Source organism: Cyanistes caeruleus, chromosome 13, assembly GCF_971803275.1.
Source record: "Cyanistes caeruleus chromosome 13, bCyaCae1.hap1.1, whole genome shotgun sequence".
Classification (NCBI taxonomy): Eukaryota; Metazoa; Chordata; class Aves; order Passeriformes; family Paridae; genus Cyanistes; species Cyanistes caeruleus.
In genome coordinates this window covers 17,368,473-17,386,615 of record NC_141713.1, presented here as the reverse complement: position 1 = coordinate 17,386,615, position 18,143 = coordinate 17,368,473, and the positions used below count along the sequence as shown (strand labels likewise).

The 18,143-nt window shown below is 39.3% G+C and overlaps 1 protein-coding gene across 9 annotated transcripts in view; it reads right to left on the bottom strand.

Annotated features, from left to right (window-relative positions):
- Positions 1 to 18,143, bottom strand: part of TMEM266 (transmembrane protein 266) — a 102,545-nt gene that overhangs the window by 39,246 nt on the left and 45,156 nt on the right. For all 9 annotated transcript variants that reach the window (XM_086849346.1, XM_086849348.1, XM_086849349.1 and 6 more), the window contains 5 exons: positions 17,685 to 17,785; positions 16,583 to 16,687; positions 14,385 to 14,573; positions 4,357 to 4,511; positions 432 to 505 (listed from right to left, as the gene is read on the bottom strand). In XM_086849346.1, coding sequence (XP_086705472.1) covers positions 432 to 505; positions 4,357 to 4,511; positions 14,385 to 14,573; positions 16,583 to 16,596 — 432 coding nt within the window. In that variant the 5' untranslated portion in view covers positions 16,597 to 16,687; positions 17,685 to 17,785. The remainder of the gene's footprint in view (positions 1 to 431; positions 506 to 4,356; positions 4,512 to 14,384; positions 14,574 to 16,582; positions 16,688 to 17,684; positions 17,786 to 18,143) is intronic.

The following is an 18,143-nucleotide window of genomic DNA, read 5'->3' as shown; positions in this document are numbered from 1 at the left end:
CTGTGAGAGTAGACAACTCTATTCTCAAAACAGACCTTTTAATATAAAACTCCTATGGATCTTCATCTTAATCCTATACTTTATACCCAGTAACACTGATAACAAATGGATCAAACTATCCTGTCCAGTGCCTGCAGATTCAGAGATTCTTATTTCTTCCTGCAGCTTTCCAATCATAATTTGTAAGGCAGTATCTTCCCTTCCATGTTTCCTTACCAATTCTAAGCAAGTGACACACAGTGCTAATCTAAATAACATTTTTTAGTTTGCTAAGTAGAAGCAGCAACAATACACTTTTGCTTTTTTTCCTTAAAATACACTGTGCTACATTATTTACAGTCAAACTACTGTAAAATCCTTGCTAATTCCAGTGACAAAATAAAAATACTTTGCAGCTCTATATTGTGGTGAAAGACTTTCATTATACATACCTCTGAAAAGAAAACAGAGAGAATGACTAGGCTGATCCAGTGAATTACTCCTGCGAACTGGGAAGCACTTGAAACTGCAATTAATACAACACAACGAAGGATCATTAAAGTAGCAGAGTGCAACTTAGGTTTAGCATAGTCAGTACTGCCGCAAGTTTCATATGGTAAAGCTTGCTTTCTTAGGTTTTGCAATGGAAGTACCACAAAGAGGATGGGATGCAATGGACATGGAACTCCAGCTTTGGCAGCTGCTCACCCTCATTCACCATGTTAGGAGTTCTTCACTGGAGCTTGAACAGATCCTGCTGCTGGAAAGCAATGGCAGACACAGCTCAGGTCTTTGATGCTCTGCCACTGCTCTGTGTTCTCACCCCACGTGCTGCTTTAGTACAGGATGTATAACTAATTCCTGTGTACCTAAAAATGCAGATCTAGGGCTCAGGAAACAGAATGCTCTACTATCCCCACATTATTCCTTGTGTTCAGTCTTTGACAATTCAGCACAGCTGATCAGTATTTGTCTGGAGAAGGGGCTTAAAAAATAGTGCTCAAAATGGGCTTCAAAATACATTTCATGCTGACAGAAAAATGCAGAAAGTTGACAGGGTCCCCTAACAGAACTGCTAGCAATTCCTATTTCCACATGCTCCCAAGTTTGGACTAAGGGAATGAAGAGCAAACATTCTCTCTTCCCCTCAGGATATTTGTGAGTCTACAATACCCACAGCAGCCAGACCAAAGCACAGTCTACACAGTCTTGCAGTGTCAGAGAATGACTGTGCAATGGCTGTGTGCATAGAGGTGCAGGGCTGTGGTAGACTGAACTGTGCCCCAAGAACATACAGCAAACACACTAAATGAAGAATTTTATTTTAAAATCAGAATCGATTAATATGGGAAGCAGACAAGAAGGATGTAGGAAGAAATCATGATACAAATAAAACTGAGTATGCCCTACCACTGGAATTCCCACTACTGAAGCTCTTTTGGGGCTTGATGAGAGAATTTGCTGCGCTGCAGCAGAGGAACTACTTAAGGGTGAAACAAATGGGCAAAATACAATATAATAAAGTTTACTAAGGCACTATATCATTGGGCAGTGAAGAACGGGCACGCAGCTTTTCCAACAGGGCTCGACTGACATCCAAGGCTCCAGCTGCCCCCTAGCGACAAAAAAAAGATACAGCAACCAGGAATTTGGGATGGAAACTCATCCTGCCAAGCCCTGAGCGAGCAGCACAGCAGCTGTGAGCAGCAGCACCTGCTCTCGGTGGATGTTGTAGCCGGTTTCCTGGCAGTACACACTGCAGGGGTGTGTGTGATGCTGTTGTTGGCAAGGCCTGAGCCCCGCGTTACCGAGGCGCTGCTGCAGCCTCTGCAGGACAGAGCTGGCAGCAAGGGCTGCTCTGCTGCCTTCTACACGTGCACCTGGCTGCACAACGAGGGCAGTACTAACACCGTTTGCTGAGCTCCTTTTCCCCAGAACTGCTGGGGGTGAGGAATGGATAGCATGGTCTGTACTTCTGAAGCATTGGGATGTTATTTTATCATCACGTGCGAGGAGCTTTGAAGACAGACAAAAAAAACCTGATTACAGAACAGAGACCTAAAACAAAAGACCTATATTATATGTCCCTTGCTTTCTGGGATTTCTAATTCTGGTATGAATATGTTTTGTGCTAAAATACCCTAACAGGTCTCTGACCTTTCCACGTGTGTGACCTACAGTTCGCAAATGCTGTGTTCACCTCTGAAACCAACAGCTTTACGTGTGGGAAAGTGCATCATGCAGCCAAAGACTACACTGAAAGCAGGAGAGAAAAACTATACTTTAAAACATCAGGTTTCTTTTGTTCTGGTTTTTTTTTTGTTTTGGTTTGGTTTTTTGTTGTTTGGGTTTTTTTTTTGTTGCTTTGGCTTTTAATAAAGGGAGGCTTCCTAAGTAATTACAGTGTATAGCATGGATTAGCAGTTATTATTATGGACAGAACTGGCAGTGATGTGCTGAAAGGTATCCTAATGTACTGCTTGGTTTTATAAAAAATAAGGGACCTTTTAAAATAGTAATTGCAATTTTGATAAACACTGTTATGGGCTAATGGCTTTTCAAAACATTAAAGTGACACACAGCCCTTACAAGGCACAACTGGAATACTCAGATCAGCCTCACTGAGACAGCCTTTATCTGATTTAAAACAAGACAGAAGGTATTCAGATTTGGCAAAGGTAAAAAGCCTCATGGCAAGATTCATTAGTTCAACTGTAAAGCATTAATACAAGTGGAATGTGTCCTGAGCAAATCCATGCAGGCAGGGGCCACTGAACAGCGAATTCACCTGGCTCAACCCAATGCCTGCAGGTCATGCACAAGGTGTAAGTTGCAGAGCTTTCAGCAGTGTCACATGCACCAGACACATGGGGGAGCAATGATTCCTAAAGTAAAGCGTTCTTCAGAGGGTTCTTCAGAAAACAAATGGTGAGAAACTGGCTGCTTCCAGAGGAGAGTAACCAAAACGGCTAAAACTCAGAGAAATCAACATTCTTTAAAACCCTTTGTCTCTACAAAAGGAGTGAAAATTCTCTACATAAACAGAAAGATGTGACACCTCAATAAATATTGTTGAAAGCTTCTTCCTCATTAAGGCCTTATACCCACAGTTAGCATTCCTGACTTTTTTGAAAGTGGCAGACTTGCCCAAATCCTGGACCTTCCTCATCCAAAATTGATGAGTGACCAGAGAGCAGAGAAAGTACCAGCTGTAACAGAGTGGCCATGCCCTGAACAGTGTGTGCAGTATGGACAGATGGGTGGAAATGGGGAGCAACAGCATGGAATGACACATTCATTTATTAATCTTACAGAGTTTAAGAAATGCCTGCATACATCAATGAAATTCCTTAAAGTCATCTTAATACAACTGCAATACCTGAATCTTTACTATGATCAATTGACAAATTGCAACAGTAGAAGGACTTCAGAAAAATAAAAATTTGGTTTTCTCAGTTTAAAGCTGCCACAGGAGACACCAGACACTCTTTTGTAGTATGTACTCCTGCATTTATGGGATTGTCTGAACCCCAGCTACCATTTCAACACATCTGAGATTGCATGGAGGCTGCTCCTCAACATTTAGCTTAGGGGAAAGCTTAGGTGGTGTTTCTGGTCATGTCAGCTTTGTATCATAAAAGTAAAAAAAAGAAAAAAAGGGTTGGAATGGAGGAAAAGAAGAGTAGGGGAAAAACGATGAAATAAGAAGCAAAACAGCAGCATTAAAATTTCTATTGTGGAACCTGTGTAGAGTGAATTCAGATAAATCAAAACTCCATTTAAGCCATTATTTCACTCACAGTGTGTTAGCAAAGTAGAATGAAAATCTGTCTCATATCAGTGCATTACAAGCTAGAAGGCTGTAATTTCAATTCCTATCCACCCAAGCAGAAGTAAATTAGTAAGAGGTTAACACCAAGTACCCTATTTATTTTTGTATGTTCATCACTTTTGTCTAGCCACATGTGATGGGTATCAGAGATTAAGGTTGCACAGACTTTTCTTCTGTGCATATGTAATATGCCTGTAAAGGACAGAGCTTTTCAAGTACTAATGACAACACATTGTGAATCTCTGCATGTACACTCTGCTGCTATCCTTTGAAAATTTGTCCTGTACTGAATTTGTTATTTGATCTAGCTTTGGTCAGAATAATAAAGAAGAGACTGATTTCACTATACCAGGATTCCACAAGAACACATTTCTTACCTAGCCTGGTAATCATTTAAATGGTAGGGAAAAACCATCCCCAGCATCCTCCCCCTTCAAAAACCTCCCAGCAGGTTAAGCCTTTATTTAATAAAAATTTTAAAAATTAAGAAGCAAAAATAATAATTAAAAAAAAAACAAAAACAAAAAACCAATCCTCCTACTCACACTGGAGAAGCTTTATATCTATTAGGAGTTCCAGAGTCAGAAGAATCACCACCAATACTACACAGGCTACCAGGAAACTGTTGAGACTTGCACTGAGCAAAAATACCTGCCACACAGCTGCTCGTCTCCCACAGCACGGTTTTAGCCAGTTAGATCTAAGGAAATAAAATTAAGGGAAAAACAAGAAAAGAAAAGAAGAAGTAGTGAAAAAGGAAAAGAGCTAAAGAGCAGTGAACTCAAAATTCTAAGTTCTGCCGTTATGGATACTCTCAGCAATAATGCACAAACAATTTGCAAAGTTCACTTTTACTGGTTTCTTTACCAGGAGACATGTAAGAAAAACCTTCAGCCTGGGATCTCCCCAGATCTGGAGTGTGCTGGTGTACAAGTGCCTTCAGTGTACTGAGTCATGCAGTCCTAATTATCACACACATATTTCTGCTTTCTTCCTGTTTCACAGGTTCTCATGTGCTCTTATTTTGACATACATGCTGCATTCACATATCAGTGAGTACCCAGGCACAGCAGGACTCTGCTATTTAGAAGATAATGACTTCTTAAAAATGATTTCTCTGCTACTGAATTTTCTGGTCATGCACCTTTATCCCTGCTCTATGTGACAGATCTGACAAGGGCTGCCAAATTTGGGTTGCAACAGTCTGTCCATGATACCATGAAAAAGAACAACAGGAATCTGGAAAACACCAAAGAAGCAGCTCAGTGACTCCACAACTACACTTCACAGTAGCAAAGGTAAGCAGCCTGGCTAGTGTCAAGCCTCTGGCCAAGGCTCTCTTGCTTGGCTATTTGTCCAGCTCTCATCAATCTGTTTGTGGATCAGGCCAAGAATTACCTTGCCAGAGTTTGGGGGACAGCACACACCAAACCTGGTTTGGATGAAGTCAGCTTTATTCAGAGGAAAAACAAGGTTTAGGCAGGATGCAGGAAGCTGTGAGGAGGCCAAGTTCTGAGGACCAGAACTCTAGAGGGAAGCTGATTAAGCAATAAATGTTGCATTAGTGTTGTGCTAATGCAATTACAAGAGGGTTGCTAAAACTTTTTTCTTTTTGTTTTTCTTTTAGGAGTGTTGGTAATAGGAATAAGAGTTACATGGACTTAAGAATCATAAAGCCCATCCTGATACTGTTCTCCTAACTCCTCCCCCTAAGTATCACTTTGATGCAGTACCACATCATTTCTCAACAGTGCTCTGCAAGGTTCCTGTACTGGCTCACCTCAGAAAGTTTGGATGGGATGGTTGCCTGCCACTTCAGATTTTCAAAGCACTGTAAATACACATTAGGTAATGAAAAGCTGACATGATTTATTAAGCAGGGTTTAAAAAGCTGCAAGTGTGGTGCAGTAACCCCACTAAAATGTCTGACTAAAATATTACTACACAGAAATCAGTGGTGTACGAGAAGATACAGTGATACTGATCAATTCCTAATAAACAGCTCTAGACTCAATAACTCACATTATAATCAAACACTTGGAAAAACATCACAGAATGTTCTCTCACATACTCACAAAGCAGTGCTCAGAGACTTGACACTTTTGAGCAGCTTCTCAGAATTAAGCATATCAACAACACTTGTAGTCAGATTGCCTGATTGCCTGACTGTAAAAAACCTCCTCAATTGACTCTCAAAGCTTCACAGAAGATTTGACAAGTGTTACTATCAGCAAATTGCCCTTAGGTTAAACTTTGTTATAGCTCCAGCCTGAATACAGAATATACTAGATTTCATATATGTTGTGTTAAAACATAGGGCAAAAAAAAAAGACACTGGGATATGGCTGTTTTGCCAACTAGATCTTTTAATGGATTTTATTTTACATCATCTCCAAACAGTAACTTGTTTTTAATGCAACTATGATTTTGGGCTTAGGGTTGGGGCTTTTTTGGATATTTCTAACAATGAGGGGGGTGGCTCTGTTTAAACAGAACAGGATTTAACTCTGGTTTCTGCTTACATTTAGTTTCCTTTTTCCAAAAGACACATTATGCCAGTATTTTAATACTGCAGGGCAGCTTCTCCTATTCACAGAATCATAGAGGGCCAAAGTACCTGTCTCTAAAAGCTCTGCATAGTCAAGATTTTCCAGTATGTACCAGTAAGAATAAACCAACTGTAATACTTGGCATACAATACCTACAACCATGATAATTATTACTCAAGTTGTTAATTAGTTATAGTCTACATAACATGGGATTATTCTGTCTGTTTAGTATTATTATTCAATATTAATAATGCCAATTCTAAAAAGATTCTGAATGAAACTACCAGTTTACAATTGAAAAAGCAATCAGCTGAAGAGGTCAAGTACAGCTCATGTGCACATTTCCACCTGTACCACACTCATAAAATATATAAATTGATCGCAAAGACACAAAAGGATTTGAAATTTAAGCACTGGAGAACCACCTTCAGTTCTGTATCCTAATTTGCTACACCAAGGTGAGTTTGGTAACACGTGGATGGACAGTGACCAGCACCTGCACACCCCTGTCTGCAGGGTGCCTTGTTAACAACCACCCTGACTCCTGACACTCAAACCTCACCTCTGGAACCCTGGAACCTGTTTTAGCAGAGTAGTCTCTCTCTCTCTCTCTCCCCTCTGATGTGCAAGGGTTCATTTATTCATTCAACAGATGAGAAATCTGGTTTTGGAGAAAAACAAGCCCCTACCAGAAATGGTTTGAACTTACCTTCCAAATCCTGGCCATTTCACCTGTGACACTACAAAGCTACACTTAAAATTTTAAGCTCAGACTAGAGTGTCAGCCACACAGAATTTTCAAAAAACTCAACAAACCAAAATATAGCTTACAAAGCTCATAAATTAATGAAGGGATTTCATACTAACAATGGACAAGTAAAAGACCTTTTTCCCTCACTTCAGACAAGAAACCCCAAACCAAACATAAAACCAAAGCCACCAAAACCCCACAAACTAGTAAAAACAACCCCTATTCTGTTCAAAGAATAAGCACACATTCTCTTGGTGTCCTGACTGTGTTTGCTTGAATTCACAGACATGTGTGACTTTGGAAAACTTTCCTGCATGACTTCAAACAGGTTCATCAGGTATTTCAGCTACTTTGTCTCTACAACAGAAATAACATTTACCTTTCTTGCAATGCCTGGATGAAGTAAATAAATGTACTGGTGCAGGAAAATTTTAATTGTTGGTGACATTGAGCTGTAAGGTTTTGTTCTGAGACATTAAAATACATTTAGTTGAATTTTACCCGGGGTAATTTTTTTTTAAAGATACTTTCACACATGGCTTTGTGCAAAGCCAATCTGTCATCATCCTGTTAGTCTTACTAATAAACAGCTTGGAAAAAAAAGAACATAAGGCAAAACTGGGAAAGGTTGAACATATTCATCTGGTAAGGAACCACTACAAACAGTTTTTTTCAAGCTGTTAACAGCTGTCACTGTTTCTATTTTCTGGTCTTGTAAACAAATGCCCCAAAATCTGCGTTATACCTTACACTGTCTTTTTTTTCTCTTTCTTTTGGCTAAACAGCAAGTGTTTGCACCTCACAAGATGGTTATGATCAGAAAACAGAAGGATGGATGAGATCCAAATTGCTATCCGAAGGAGCAGAAGGCCATGGTCAGGAAGTGACAGGAACACAGGCTAAATAACAATACAAAATCTGCCTAAGCCAACAGCAGAGTCTCACAGCAGGCTGCAGGGAGCAGCTGGAGGCCTGGAGCAGGAACTCCATGGAACACACAGAGCTATGCACCTCTTTTCTGGACTTCTACAAGCTTGGTTTAACTACAGAACTTTAACTATTGACAACACTCTCATCTTTTTTCCCCCTAAAACTTGTACTATTTCAAGTCTCACTGCACTTCTTGGAAGACTCCTGCAAAATTCTGCTTCTCAAATGGCAAGAAAGATACCCCTGCTTTTCTCCACAAACTCACCCATGGCCAATTTATACACACTCATTCCTGTGCCACTATTATTCTTTAGCATGATTAGATCTTTTCCCTAGTTGGCATTTTGTCCATGATGCATTACACACTGTAATGGCAGCCACGTGTGCAATCCAATTAAAGCCCATTATTTTTGTAGAACAGACAATTTCTGCAACTATCCTAGCAGCCTCCTCTGCATGAGAATACAGACAACTGGAGCAGTAGATAATATTTTGGAATAAGCTTCATTAATTACATGAATGCTTCCCAGCTCTATTTGAAGTACTTGAAGCTTTCTAGGATCATTTGTGTTTTTTTTACAGGTGTATGCCACACCATTTGTCTGTGTGCACCACAGACATCCTGTGATTACCTGGCCTTTGACTCCTCTCACTAGAAAATTGCTCGTTAGGTTTTCCTTTTTATGCTAGCATCTTTAGTGGAATATAACATCAGCTCAAAAACTCCCTTTAAGAAACATAAGAACAGCCATACTAGAACATACTGAACAAAGGCTTGGCATCCTGTCTCCTGCTCAGTGGCCATGAGTAGATGCCTCAAGATGACTGAGAACATAGCAAACATCAATCCTTCTCCTTAATATTCTCACCCACTCTTTTCCATCTGGTCACTGCATGAGACAGATGTGTTTTCTCAGATTGCATTTAGTAACCTTCAATGAATTTCTCTTCCCCCAACTTGTTCAACCTCCCCTTGTGGGCATAAGCTACTCTCAGCCATGCATTCTTCTGAAAGCAGCTTCAGGCATCTACTGCCCTCTGTGCCACAAGCAAACACTTTTTGTTTCTTTGGAACTGGGCCTTAACCTATTAATGCACCTTAGAGACTGTATTGGGAGGGGGTGTCTGGGTGTCAAACCTATTTTAACCTCTCAGTGTCACAGACTTTGTAGTATCAGCCAAATCTCCGTCAACCTTCTCTTTTCCAGACTGCAGAGTCCTAGTTTACATAATAATCTCCAATGGAAGACATATCACATCTTTGATCACTCTTTTTCTTTGATTCCTTTCCAGTTCTTTTATATCTATCATATTCTTTCTGACAGGGATCAGAACTGCACTCATGTTCAAGATGCGGGCAAAGCTTCGATATATAGAGATGCACAACAATGGCCTCTCTTTTATTCTCTTTTTCCTAAGCAATCCTAAGATCTGATTTGCTTCTAAATGCTAAATCTAATGCTAGATCTAAAAGTTGCTCAGCATTTAGCTGGATTTTTTACAGACCTGCCTTCCAGACAAATATTCCTCATTCCCACAGTTCCCCTTTCTCCTATGGCTTATCCATATTTCAATTTTTGCCCCAAGCCATATCTTCCCCAATTCAGGCAACTACTTCCAGTGTCAAGCCAGACAAATTAGACTCATGTCATTTCCAGTCCCCAAAAAAGACCTTTGCAAACAGTGATCTGTGGGCTACAAATGCTACATTTTTATCCTCAAAATCTACCTAGGAAAAACAAGCTCTGTTGGAAAAATACAGAAATATCTCCAAACAGAAAAACTCTTAAAATTGCTGACCTAGAAAATGAATTCTTCGTCTTGCTTACAGTACAGCTGTCTTTACCAATTGATAAAAAGACATGGGGGAGATAACACTCAAAGCACTGAGGTACTGGGATAAACACAGTAATGAGCTACTCTGGAAATCAAAATTTACCAAGAGAAACACTTAAAAAGTCTGTGTACAGAAACAGAAATTTCTAAATCACTGAACACCTCTGCAACACAGCCCAAAATTTCATGTTTTCTCTACTGAAGAGCTGGGCACCTCAGAGGTTCTGTTGAGCTGAATGCTCCTTCTCTGCTGCAGTGCAGGTCTGTCTTGGACCACAGCACTGAGAGCAGCAGTGATAAAATACTGCACAAAGAACAGATCAGCACTACAGTCTCATTCACTGCATCCTCCTCTTAGCATTTTGCACCATCTTTCTGGATTCACACTACGACTAGCAGCTACAACTAAATTACAACTCACTTTTGTAAATAGGAGTTAGCTTGCTACATGAAATAGTTGTGGCTTCCAAAACCTTTGCACTTTATCTTGGGCTTGGACCTCATTATTCACTATTATTCCAGATCCAAGATCTGCAAAGGTGCATAAAACTTTTCAGAAAACTACTTTTAATTATGCCACCAGATAAAGGCAAGAAAAGCAGAAACAAGAGAAATGAGAGACCTTGATCTAGTCAAGCTCTTTTAGATAAAGAGCCTTTAAGTTTTGTACAAAGCACAAGTAAAATGCCACAAAAAATCAAAAGTAATATCTGAAAATTGAATCTGAAAAGCAAAATAATAGCATCTACTTGGTACCATTAGAGCTCACAACTCTTCTCTGTTAATTTCTGCATCTCTGTAATTCTCTGTTCAGTTTTGGTATCTCTTCCTTTTGCTCCCTCTCCTCATGGTTTTCATTTTTCCGATATTCTCACTGTTTAATGCCCTTTCTACCTGTGACCAAACAAATCTAAGGCTATGAACAGATCTTCATAAATTATTAAATTACAACAGCATGACTATTTTACAGCTAATGTCAAATGAATCACATTTAACTCTGTGAACTCACAAACTTTACAACTTTTGATGTAAAACACAGTATTTGAAAACACCTTAATGTTTCAAATGTTTAACATTAAAACTCGAGAGCTGCAATTTAAAACAAATACAACAAATAACTGAAAAGCTGGCACACATCTCTCCCCCCTTGTTTTTCAACCCAAATAAAGACAGATCTTTATTAAGAGAAAAACTCATTGTTTATCTGCATATTCACATAATAAAATACATTCTGTAGTGCAACTTTTTGTCAATTATTTTATAATTTATTGTGATGGATACCTATTAACTGAAACTTACAAAGAATATAGTAAGGAGAGCTTTTCTTTATCCATGTATTAATTGCTGCACGTTGTCAATTTTTCTGCTATTCTCCATCACTTCTATTGGACGTGATGTAAAAAAAGCAGAAGAGAGAAACTATTTTTTGAAAAACAGAATAAAAAATCATCTCAGCTTTCTGGGTGATTAGCCTCCTTAAATAAATGTTGGCATACTCTTTTCACACAAACTGAGTTCAATACAGCCACAGCCTCTCCAGTAAATTCAGGACAGCACATTTTGTGTTTTGCTTGAGGGTTTCAGGTAGAGCAGAAAGGTTTTTCTTGCCTGATTATACTTTCACTACTTACAAGTGTACATCACAAGCAGGCTTAATGTGCACCTAACCTTTCTTTGTTGCTTAGCACAGGATCAGCACTGTCATCTAAATGTCTGACAAAACCAGCTCAAACTGTCCACAAAATTCCTTCAACAACACCAACAAACAGGAACTGACTGCCCTGAGAATTTGATGTGAAAAGGCAAAGACCTATCAAACTGCACAAAGTATGACTTTCATTCCAGTGTTAAAGCCACAGGAATGTCAGCTTACATATGGTCTGTCTAACAAGTTAAAGACAGATCATAACTTTCTTTTTCCTTTTCCTTCTCATTTTTTTCTTTTCTTGTGGGAGGGGTAGCTCATGTGACACCATCCGAGAGTTTCCAGGCACACAACAAAGGTTATGACCCACCTATTCCAAACTGCCTATTAATATCAGTTTTGCTAAGAGAAACATTCCCTCAGATAATATAAAAAGCTCTCCTAGGTAGCAACCAGGTCAAATTTGTGCTTGGACCCTGAGCACCCTGTAGCTTTAAAGAAAGAAAGGTAGAGGAAAACTGTGTGTGCACCTTGGGGTGCACACAACTAAACCATTAAATCAGAAGACTCCTTCCTTGCCCTCTCCTTCATCTCTAGTCTGATGTCTCTCTTGCTTCTCCATGCAAGGAAATGGAGCCTTACTGGTGAATGCCCACAGTAACCAGGAACTATTGACTGTGGACAATTAATTGTGCTGTCCAACAAGGCTGTGGAGTGATGCAGCTTGTACCACCCAGTCTTGTCCAAGCACAGGCACATGCCAGAGCCTTGCAATTAGAACAACTCCAGCTTGTCTAGATCAGCTGCAGACCTAGAATATCAGAGCCCCACAGAATAAATGCAGGTGCTAACACATGGAGTCAGCCTAGCCAGGAGGTGGCACAGGGATAGTATTTTACTTTGCTACTGGGCTACTAAAGCCAAGCTCTGCTCCTAAATTTCTCAGGGCATCAGTTTTCATGTATGCTTCTGAAAGGAAGAAGCCACCATTCCCACAAGGCAGCTGAACACACTCAGCCAAAATGCATTGGAATGTCCAACTTAAGCTCTGAATTTTCTTCAGAGAATGTACTCTACAGCTGGGAGGTGTGGAGGGCACCTGCTTATTTCCATTCAGACTGACAAAGCCACAGAAGAAGTCTGAGTGAAGGGAGAGATCTCTGCTGAGGAAAAGAATGACAAGCCTATTTCCATGCTTAAGACTGCAGAGCTGCTCTAATGGTTACAGCGAGAGACCTGTGCCCTTTGGCACAGCGAAGAATTGAGTTTCAGATCATAAAAATCTATAAAAATGCATATTTGAACTAAACTGGTATTGACTCAGCACCAAAATAGCCTGAGGGTTACACCTGCATACTCAAATTAATTTTCAAGTGCCTCTTTTGCTATGCAGGGTATTTTTACAGTTGTACCATACTTACATAACCCACTCGAAATGTATTTCCCCTTGTCTGGAGTAACAACTTTTTGGAGAAGTCTTATAAAGTCCAATCTGGAAAGAAATTAAAGGCAAGAGCCTTCCCCACATCTTGCTTCCTGAGTACCACACAGAATACCTGCTGAGCTGAGATAAAGCAGGTCTCTGCTAATTACAGAGCACAGGTTAAATAACGCACTATGTGGATGAGTTGTTAATAAATGGAGGCTTATATAAAGCTTTTTAAAGTCTTCAGCAGTGAGCATTCTATATGGCTTACAGGGAAGTGCTCTCCCTGGACCTTACTGACAGTGGAGTAGGTCTGTGTTCAGTGTGACACCCAGGGAATAGCAGGCACAGAAACAGGGAGAGCTGGCACCAGTGCTCACCCCATCTCTGTCCTGAGGTATGTTAAATATAGTTAAATACAGTGGTTAGCATTCCTGACAAATGCATCTTGCTGAAGACATCCAGCAATTGTACCTCTATCCCCCTTCTTCCCACATGAACCAGCAGTCTCCCCCCCACAACACTTTGCTGCCCTCACTACTCTCTGCTGCAATTCAAGCTCTTCTGCTCCTCATGTAGATCAAGAATGGGCTGGTCCCTTCCTCACTGAACTCTCTTAGAAGCTTCCCTCAAAGTCTCTTCTTCATGTGAAACACAGTTATTTCAATCAGTACTCCACAGCAGGTTTTCTGAGCCTCTAATCATTCTCACTGCCTTCCTCTGGATTCTCTCCAGTTGACCCAAATCTTTCATAAAGAATTTAGTACAGCAGTCCACCTACAGCTACTTCAAGCCTGAACCAGGGATAAGGATGACTTTTGCTGTCCTGTAGGACAACAATGCTACATAATCTGACATTGGGCTATGTTTGGGCAGATGCTATGAACTGATTAAGATCTTTTATTGCAATAAACCTGGAACCACAGTTCTATGAAACAGGAGCAGTGTGTATATACTTTGATAATGTACAAAGACAACATTCTCACATTAGCAAACTACACAATTCAAATTACTGAGTAACAAGTACACTATCTGTCCTGGAATTAGCTGTACCAGGTATCTCTCAGTCAGGAGATGTACAGTTATGTACAAAAATCATGGCAGCCAACTCTCATCACCCTGAACACCTTTCTCAAGGAGCTTTTACCAGACCATTCTGCTTGTCTGAGAGGCCAGGTATTTAATCTGGTCATTCCTGAGAAAAAGCTTCCAGACTGTGGTCAAACAGTAGCTATGAACCACTTAAAATGATAAACAGCCATAACCAACCCAGATTAGTGATATTAGAAAAGTTCTCCTCCATCCTGTGACAATGATTTTACACAGAGTTTAAGGACAACTGGCTGCACTTCTCCAACTTAAGGTGTCCTGCTTTACAGGCTGTGAAATTCCTGTAATCTAAAATGACACAACAAAAATCTGCCCTTTGTACTTACCCTTCTCTTTGGTACTCCTCATCCAAATTTGACAAAAGCTGGGACCCAGCTACAGACAGATCAAGTGCAGCTAAAGGTAGATCTCGATAAGCAAAATTAACAAGCTGCACAGGGGCAATGCTTTTGGTCTCTTCTTCCACTTGTTGGGAAATAATCTCAACTTCTGAAACACCACCTTCAATTGTAGGCCTGAAAATGTAATAAGCACATGCATACACATAAAGAAATATAAATGAGTAAGCAAGTAAAAGGAAGTTAGGGACAAGAACTTCATAAAATCCTGAAGAGACAGCAACTTAAAAGGCCTCTGCAAGGTCATTAAGCAGGTGTTGTCATTAAAGAGGCAGATCAAATCTCTCCAAACTTTAGTAGATCTCACTGTGATCAACGGAAACTTCACAAAGGAAAACACCATTTCACTCTGCTGAATCTGCTTCAAAAGCACTAAATATAAATGGCCGAGTTATAAACAAATAGAGAAAAAATGCATAAGCCCAAAAGGGAAATATTTATGCAAAACAGAAAGAAATCATGTAACTATACCAACTAAAGACTCACTGCAAGTTAGACTGGTGAGCAATGAACAGCTAGGCTTTTTAGCTATTATATACAAATCAACTGTTAACTAAGAGATGCAGTTAGACCCCTCTTCCACTGCAGATTTGAATACTGATTCCAACAGTTTTGACGGATGGCAGCTTTGCTACATTTACCTAAAAAGGATCACTCTGTTACAAGTTATTTCAAAATAGTTCTGAAAGGGAACAGTGATTCAGAAGAATTATGGCCTCCTCCATAAAGATTATCTTAACTAACCTTATGTAAAGCTTCTAAATCTGCTCATGTATTCTTATAGCAGCCCACTAACACTAATGGAAACTCCACACAGGTAAAAACAGTCTGACAATGTGTACGTCTCCCACATTTAGAACAAGATACTACTTGTGTAGGAATTTTATCTGTTACCATTAGTGCATGCACAGGATGACTTGGCTGTAGGACAGAGCTTGCATGTCAAAGGCTGATCTTTGCAGCACCCAGCAAAGCTGCTTGCCCTGTTTGATTCCACGGATGTGCAAGCACAAACTTCTCCAGCTTTCTTCCAGGGGAGCTTGGTAACTTCGGAAGAAATCTCAGGCTACTGTCAGAGGTTTACAGCAGGTATGAAGATACTCTCTTTCCATAGGAATACAGTCAAAAAGTTCTTAGCATGCTGTGTTTTGACTGCAAAAATTGCATTGCTGATTTTATTTTAAAAAAGTTTATTAAAATCTTCCAGAAATTTAAGCAACCTGATTAGCAGTTCCTTTTTTCCCCCTGAAAATAAGAGACTGCTTTACCACCTAACTGGTATATCATGTATAAGGATATCAGTTAAAGATGTGGATGAAGGAACTAAAATTCTGTTTTGAAAGTTTCCAGTGGTCAAAGTCTCACCATTAGACTAATTCTTTCAGATGGAGGACATTATTCTTGAATTAAAAGGAGCTAACTGCTGACATAATTACCCAAGAAAGTAAAATGCTGTTGTATGTAGAGTATTTGGCAGGGAAGGGCTGCAGCTGTGTCATACTGTGGCAGAAAGGAGGTAAAAGGAAGTACAACCTAAAAGCTTTTATTTCATTCATGTGTAACTAATAATGGAAAGTAATGAGATACTTTCATTTCCAACAGAACTGTATTCTCCCGTAAACAATCTGAAATCAGAAACCCAGAGGTAAAAGCTAATTTTAGCAAGAATTTTCTTTGATTTTCACCTTTAGTGTCATCCTGTGGACAATTTACCTTTATAAGTCCAAGCTGGTTCAGGTTTTGTGTGAAAGAGCATACGATGATACAATTTCCAGTATTATAAAAGAAAAAGGAAATGGGTTGGTACAACCTTCCCTCCCCCAACAGCATGGAGTTTATGTATTCTTAGACAAACCAGGTGACAGATAAAGTCTGATTTGATTGAAAAGAAAAACAAACAGACTGGTGTTAGCAGACAGCTTTGGTGACAGGAAAAAGAAAGATAAGCAGATCTGAAAATAATATACTAGTTTTCAGCCACTGCTGCTAGTTAACATCAGACATACAGCATTATTCATGTCTAATTCACACCCTTCAGACATAAAAAACCTTCCTGAAGTCACATCATTCTTCTCCAGATAACAGCCTGTTCCCCTTCATTTGAAGTTGTTTCACATGGTACTTACTGAGGATTGGTCATGTTGGAGGATACAACCAAATCAGCAGTGGTTCCAATATTTAACTCTTCCAGCAGCTTTGCATTAAAGTTCTAGCCTTGCCAGATCAGGTCTCTGCGAGAAGCAAAACAAGGTTATGTAAAACACAGCTGAAAAAAATCTAAAGGACTACACTGACTTCTATTGTCATGTTGCAAATGTGTCTAAGTTTAATTCCCCACCATAATTCTTTCTCAAAGTGTTTTTATTCCAGGTTAATTCCTCCATATTATGGAAGCTGTAAAGTTTCAGTGCATTCACTTTTACACACAGACACATAATTCCATAAGAACACAGGTCCTGTTTTAAACCACTACATTGTTGAGAAAATGACCAAGATCAGAGGAGGAAGGGGATTTTCAGAGAAAGCACATGGCTTCAGGAGTGTAAATTCTATTAGAAGACAATTTTTTACCATTTTTTATACTTTCTAGACATAAGCATTAATGTTGTCAATGAAGTTTGGGGCTTTGCTCTCCATTTTCCAGTTTGAACTGTTCCTAACTCCCTTTGCTATCTTAGGAAGTCTCATCCAAAAATTAAATCATGCTGTCAAACATTCTAGCTGGGCTGTTATCAGGACAGCATTTTGATCAACAAAACCCAGTAACACATTTGGAAAAGGCAAAATCTCCACTTGTCCTGTATCTGAAGCGATGCACGGCCACCAGAGCAAAAGAGGACAAGCCTGTGAGAATGCAACCTACTGATCCACAGTATCAGAGTAGAGTATCACAGAAGGTTTGGGAAGCAGGAAAAACAAATACCACACAACAAACAAAAGCTCTTAAAATCATGAGAGACCTTGTGAAGCTATTGTGAAGATTAGGTGCTACAAAAATTTTAAAAGTAACAGAAAAACAGACTCTTATTTTGATTATGCAGAAATAAACACTGGCAAATTAGAATTGCTTACCGTAACACCAATGATCATGAAAAATGCTTTTATACTAAACTTTGCTCTAGAGTCATAGGCAGAACTGTTAGTCACATATTTACAGTGGAGACATACAAATGTAACTTAAGATCCTTAACAATCACTTCATATGAAAAAAAAAAAAATTGAACTTACATCTTTTGTAGAGCCATTTCCACGGCTTTACTTCATGTTTTGTAATTTTACAAAAACGCAAAATGTAGCCAATGCATTTTCACATTTTCCAGATAATGTGCCTGGGTACACAAGAAAAAAAGTTCTACAGTGTGATCACCCTCCTCAGGTAGACAAAGTCAGCTAAAAGCAATTTAATTGCTCATATGAAGAGGACAACTTTAAAACAAAAGACTACACATACTATAGAAAGAGACACACCCTCCATTTATTTACAATCTTGTAATATTTCTAAAGACAGAGTAAGAAGCAAATGTTTTTCAGATAAAGTTTTGCTAATACAGCAGAAACTTAATTTGATATCCATTCAAGTATCAATGGGAGTCTATTCCCTGGTCTTTGTATGCCTTTAACTATTTTATTTACTATATCCCTAAAGCAGCAAAATACTAAAACATTTGCCTAAAATTATGAATATTT